At 36.8% G+C, this 6739-nt stretch overlaps 1 protein-coding gene across 1 annotated transcript in view; it reads right to left on the bottom strand.

Moving 5' to 3' along the window:
- Positions 1 to 5151: 5151 nt before the first annotated feature.
- Positions 5152 to 6739, bottom strand: part of LOC126259325 (transmembrane protein 208) — a 62310-nt gene continuing 60722 nt past the window's right edge. The window contains exon 5 of the mRNA XM_049956012.1: positions 5152 to 6074. Within this exon, the coding sequence (XP_049811969.1) occupies positions 5946 to 6074 (129 nt within the window). The 3' untranslated portion in view covers positions 5152 to 5945. The remainder of the gene's footprint in view (positions 6075 to 6739) is intronic.

The following is a 6739-nucleotide window of genomic DNA, read 5'->3' as shown; positions in this document are numbered from 1 at the left end:
CCACATGAGATTTGTAAACACGAGAACCCAAATATGTATTACAATGGAACACCTACAGCCATCCTTATGATGTTATTTACTATATGGCTACCAGTTTCAATGCTTCAGTACACCATCATCATGCCTTAGCTGATGCTGCAGGGGTTAAATCCGTTTGTATACACAATTCATCAGTGGCCAACATCTATGAACTGGTTTTCACAGACTACCTGTAACAATGATGTTGTGTCTCCAACCATGAGTTGGTGGTTGATGTTTGGAGACACAGTATCGCTGTTACAAGTAGTCTGTGAAAACCAGTTCATAGGTGATGGCCACTGATGAATCTTGTATACGATTGGAGTTAACCATGCAGTGTCAGTTAAGGCCTGAAAATGGTGTACCAAAGCACCAAAACTGGTAGCCATATAATAAATAGCACCGTAAGAATGTCTGTAGGTGTTCCATTTCATTAGATAAATGACTGGCCAATGTCTCTCAAACCTCCAGTCAGAAGGATGGATAAACAAATGTGAGAATTTAAAGGTGGAAGATGGAGCAAAAGCAATAGAGATTACTGAGAGCAGAAAGCTAAATGCATTGTACATGGTATACCATAGAAATTAATGTAAATTCAGGCCAGATGGGCAGTGAGAACTAAGCACATGTTGTAATCCAGGTCCCACCTTAGAGTTCTGAGAAACTGGTGTCAGGAGGGAGAATCCAGACAGCATCTCTCTTCTGTTGGGGACACCTTGGTCACGACTATCACATTGTAAGGCAACAGCATATTGTGTGTTGCCAGTATACAGAAGTTCCAAAACAGAATGCAAGAGTCATAATATGTGGTACTTGTGTAGAACAAATAGGAGGTACTTACGTCTGGAGATCTGTTCTTCACACCTCGTTGTTCCAAACAGACATTACACCATGACACATACATAAATTTGAATAGAGCAAACAGACACTTCAGTGACCAGATGGCCAGCTCATAATTTTGTGAAAGAAAGGGACATGAGGAAGGTTTGAACATGTATTCCCTCTTTGCTATCCAACACCATGACCACACAACCACAACACCATTGCTGTTCAAAAAAAAGTCTGTCGATGTTGTACATCTTAAGTTTGGACCATTTGCTGTTTCTATTTTGCTCCTTTTTTCACAGTTCAGTACACCTTCCTCCTCTCTTCATGCTCAATCTATGTTCAGTTTTTGGCGGGCTACCCAGTGGGCCAGGTTACCACTAAATCTGAGGGGTGTGCGATGGAGATTCTCCAGTGAGGTGTAACAAATGTGATAAATGTTGTTTTCTAACAGCCTTACAGATTTATAATCATCATGTAACATATCATCTGAAGGAGACGGATAAGCACTTTAGTTGAGCTCCTTATCAGCAATGAAGTAGAGCAGTTAATCAGCTCAGGAGGAACAAAATGATCACTGCCCTGTTCATAGCACCATACAACCACTCAACCAAACTGATATGTGAAAAGAACAGAGCACTCACACAACAATATCCAAATTGCAATTAAGAGCCCTGTCCAGAAGAGTAGTATACCATCATTGATGGTAAGTTAAATCCTACAAACTTAATCACTATGTCATCCATATCAGTCAAATTGATAGCAACAAAAATGAGAAACTACTAATGGATTTTACATCTGAAGATTTCCTTTGCGCTTTTCACCTGTGGGTTTCTATGATATCAGTGTTTTATTTACAGCAATACAAACTTTCAACTGACTTAAATTGAAGATAAGAGGATAAACCAGTATTTTGGTCTTAACTCTGAAATACACAATTTTTTATTTTTTATAAAGAAGTTAATTTTGAAGTCTTTGATTGATTCATTGCAACGGACAAATTAAGAAAAAATTCAAAATTGTTAATGCTTTCGTGGCCATTTGTTGACAAACTGCCTATTGGCTTCTGTCTCAGGTTCTTCGGCCGACATTCGTCTGATGATATTACTGATGTTTCACCGGCACGAGTGGCTGGCATTGTCAAAGCTTCACTCTCCATTGCAAACATACAGTTGCCAGTCAATAAAGCACACAATACAACATGAAAAAACATCAGTTCTTTTATTTATGTTTCTAAAATATTTACAAAAACTAGCTTGCGTGCTTATTGTATCACCATCCTGACATTTCTGTGAATATATAATTAACACAATCTGCTATAGTAACATTGTGTCTGAATTTTGATCAATATTTTGGTAATAGTAAGAGCATTAAGAGAAATTTTCCATCTACTCATGGAAACTGGAGTAGCATTGTTGTCTTTGTCGAAACAAAGGTAAACGTCACATTTTGTGCAAGGAACGAATTTATACCCACAATATGCAGGATACTTGCATCGTTTTCTTTTGGCACCAGGAGTTTCACAGAAGGTTTCTTCTTCAGTAGAACTTCCTTTTAAAGGATCCAAGAATTTCACGTTGGGAGATCAAGCAAATGGTACGCCAGACTGAAATCATTTTATTTTATCAGAATAATCTAAGTTTCTTTTGTTCCTCACAGAGGAGAGGTTCTTTTTTCTTTCCATGTACACTGGTTGGGTTTTCCAGTCTTTTAACACTTCCAGGTTCACCATTATTGTGTGGCAGCTTGTGAGTACAGTCAGTGGTTTTGTTGTTAAATAATAATAATAATAATAATAATAATAATAATACGAAGAAGAAGAAGAAGAAGAAGAAACAACACGCGAAATTTTTACAAGAATTTCAAAACACAACTCACAGGATATCAGCTGCAAAATCTTTGCTTCAAGAAAGAAAATGGGCAATTTGGACAGAAAATCAAGAAAATTGCGACGAACTTACAAGATATTTTGAAAAACTGCTAAACTGACCAGAACCAACACAAAGATTTCCGCCTCAGGAACCTGAATCCACATACCCAAACTCATTATCACCGGATGTAGAGGAAATAATCCAACAGATCAAATGTCTTAAAAACACTATAGCTGCAGGTGAATATGGAATCGTAGCGGAAATCCTCAGATCAGCAGGCCCAAATACTATAAAGGAAATCACTGAAATAATACAAGAAATTTGGCAAACAGAATGAATTCCAGACAACTGGAAAAATGCATTAATTCATACTCTACACAAGAAAGGAGATAGATCGGATGTAAACAACTATAGGGGAATCTCACTGATACCAGTAGCTTACAAAATTCTATCCCAATGCCTTCTTGATAGAGCACAACAACAACTAGAACCAAAAATTGGACAATATCAGGCAATATTCAGACCAGGCTGTTCATGTCCAGAGCAAATTCTGAATGTAAAAAACTAATCTTAAGACATCAGAGAATAAGTGGCAAAGATGTAGTTTGCACATTTGTTGACTTTAAAAAAAAGCCTACGATTCAGTTGATCGTCAATTACTATTCCAAATATTAAAAGAATAGGGTTTAGATCTGAAAACACTTGCAATCATACAACAGACATTGATAGACACAACATCTAAAAGTCAAATTTATGGGGGAAATCTCTGAACCTTTTCTGATGTAACAGGGGTAAGACAAGGAGATGGACTCTCCCCACCACTGTTCAACTGCGTCCTTGAAAAGAGGATACAAGAATGGCACAAACTGAAACCAGTCCTCAAGACTGACCAATCAATTACTCTCGGCAGAGGAAAATTAACAATAGATTGCTTAACATTTGCAGACGATCCACCCATCTTAACTCGCAATGTTTCAACAGCCAAAAAACAGATTGAACTCCTGAAAGAAACTGCGGAAAAAGTCGGCCTGCAAGTATCTTTATCTTTTGAAAAGACAGAATATATGACTTGCAACAAACAAGCACCAAAATTCATGGAGATAAAATATGGCAAAATTAAACGATTCCCACAATTTAAATATCTTGGTGAAACGATTCAGGAAATTGGAATAGAAACGAAAGCCAATGACGTCAGATGCCACAAGATGGACATTGCTTATTGACTCACTCAAAATACCTACAATAAAAAATGTGTCTCCAAGCACACAATACTATGACATTACAATACCGTAATAAAACCAGAATGCCTATATGGAGCAGAGACACTAATTTAAAACAGGAAAAGAGACATAGAAAACATTCAGAAAAAGGAACAGAAGATCATAAGAAAAATTTTAGGCCCAAAACTTGTAGATGAACAGTATCGGCTCAGAGGCAAACAGGAAATCAAACAATACTCTAATATTCACAGTGACATTAGAAAACACAGATTAAGATTCTATGGACACATCAAAAGAATGAATCTGGACAGACTTACAAAGCAAATAGTTGAATTCTATGAAAACAGGAGTACACCTAAAACAGACCCAATGAAACGGATTGGTGAAATCAAAACAGATCTGAAACTAGCAAGAATTAAACCAGAGAATATCTGAAACAGGGAAATCCCCAGATCCAAAATTCACAAGTGGCAAGTTGACCAAAAGGAGAAACCAAAGAAGAAGAGTGGAACAACGTGGTCTCATATTCGTGTTAGCTTCTGCAACTTCTTCATTCTTCCTAAACTGGCTCTTAATAAGGCAGACACAATCTGAAACTAAGCAAAATTTGCACTCAACAACTTTCTCTCTACTTGTCCACAGTGGTTACCAGAATTCCTGAGTTTAGTCAACTACTACATCCCTAGGATCAGAGATACTCTTTATCAGCTTTGCTGCATCTGTGAAACTTGGGGTACTTCCTAAATTCCCACTGGAGGGGAGAATTTTACAATCTACATTGCAGATATCCAATCCTATGATCTAAGATTTCAGATATTACAATGCATGTATAACCCCAAAATTATAACATAAGAAGATAGAACTTTTCTCCCTGAATGCAGTAAAAGAATCTGTTTTTCATACAAATAAATAAAAATACACATGACTAAATGACAACCTTTTCATATTTTAGTCAAAAACACAAAAAGGAACAAATTATAGGATCAAAATCTGACTACAGTTTTCATTTGAATCAATTTTCGTTTTTTTTATAATAAAAACAACACTGAAATGAAACAGTGAACAAAACAGAGTTCACTGACTCTTAAAATAAGAGCAAGTCTTGTTCTTCCACATGATACAATTTAAGATCATAACAGACCACTTTTACGACACATGATCAAAGGGAACCAAAAGGCTTGGAAGTATGGTTACTGCGAGTAAAAAATTATAACATGTGAAATGACAGATTTTTAATGATAAAAAACACAAGGGCATTCTGTCGTACTTTCTACTGATTGTTGAATAGCTACTGCTCTCTTTGTCAATGAATTTAATGATGTACGAAAAACTTGTACTAATAACAAACCTGGAAACACGAACTTCAGTGTTAGGAATCAAGATTTGTATAATTTCTCTTGCATCGGTATCTTACATGTTATAGATATGATCTAGTATACAGAAATTGTCATACAAAGAAAGGAGCATAAATGCCAGTTTGAAGTAGCACAAATGTAGAGCTTACATGTTCTATCAGTATGTGTCTCACATAGGCACATTACAGAATTGTACATTAAGCAATACTAAGGCACTGCACATTATAAATCTTACATTACACATGATATTACGTTGCTGCTCACAACCAGGACTTTACTGTTATTTGTGCACCTGATGTTGCTGTCATTCAATGTATACACAAAAATCTAGATGTCGAACTGACATAAAATTTCTCTTATTGGATTTATATAGCTTACACTCATACATTCATTTATCAGCAGGCTTATGGTCATCTCAAATGTTTCAGTCACAGATATAAATACCACAAGCACATTTAATCTCACTGACATTTCTGTCTCATAATGTTTCTGTCACTGTATGATAACATGAATTCATTTATTCATTTTAAAAATACTTTTATATACAATTATGAGGTATTAAGTAATTGGTAAGGCAAAATAATGCTGTCCATCACCATCAACAATAAGGAAGTAAAAAAATTTGAATCACAATTCAAAGAGTAAAGGCAAGCGTCTCAGTGGCGTTTCATTCTTCTTTCCAGCTTCCTCTGCTTTTTTTCATCAATTTCCTCTCTTGGAGCCTGTTGGAAGAACCACGGAGACAGGACTGTAACCCACAGCAACCAAAAACCTCTTATAGGAGCCTGCAAAGATAGCAGAAAGAAATCTCATTAACTACAGATGTTTTTAGACCAAGTTGCCTACCGCAACATGAAGACAGAAAATAGCCAGAAGACTGTCACTAGGTTTACAAATACTGTAACTATGAAATGGAATGGCGCTTAAGGTAGATAGTAGGGAAGCCAAATGGCTGACTTTGGTTTATTGGGAGAATTTTAGAAAAGTATAGTACATTTATAAGAGAGACCACATATAGAACAGTTCTGCAACCCCATTCTTTATAACTGCTTGAATGTTCAGGATCCCCATCAGCTCATATTAAAGGAAGACATAGAAGCAAATCAGAGGTGTAGTGCTAGAGTTGTTACTCATAGGTTCAGTCAACAGGCGAATATTACAGAAATGCTTTGTGAACTCAAATGGGAATCACTGGAGGGGAGATGATGAGGTTTTTACAAAGCAATATTGAGAAATAGCATTTGCAATCTTACTGCTGCCAACATACATTTTGGGTAAGGACAGCAAGGACAAGATAAGAGAAATCAGGACTCACACAAAGCACACAGGCAGTCCTTTTTCCACAGCCCCATTTGCGAGTGGAGCAGGGAGAGGGGATGACTAGCAGCGGTACGGTGTACCCTGTGCCATACACTACGTGGTGCAGCTTGCACAGTATGTATGTAGGTGT

The sequence above is a fragment of the Schistocerca nitens genome, chromosome 5 (genome assembly GCF_023898315.1).
Source record: "Schistocerca nitens isolate TAMUIC-IGC-003100 chromosome 5, iqSchNite1.1, whole genome shotgun sequence".
Classification (NCBI taxonomy): Eukaryota; Metazoa; Arthropoda; class Insecta; order Orthoptera; family Acrididae; genus Schistocerca; species Schistocerca nitens.
The sequence above is the reverse complement of the archived record's forward strand: the minus strand, read 5'-3'. Positions and strand labels throughout refer to the sequence as shown.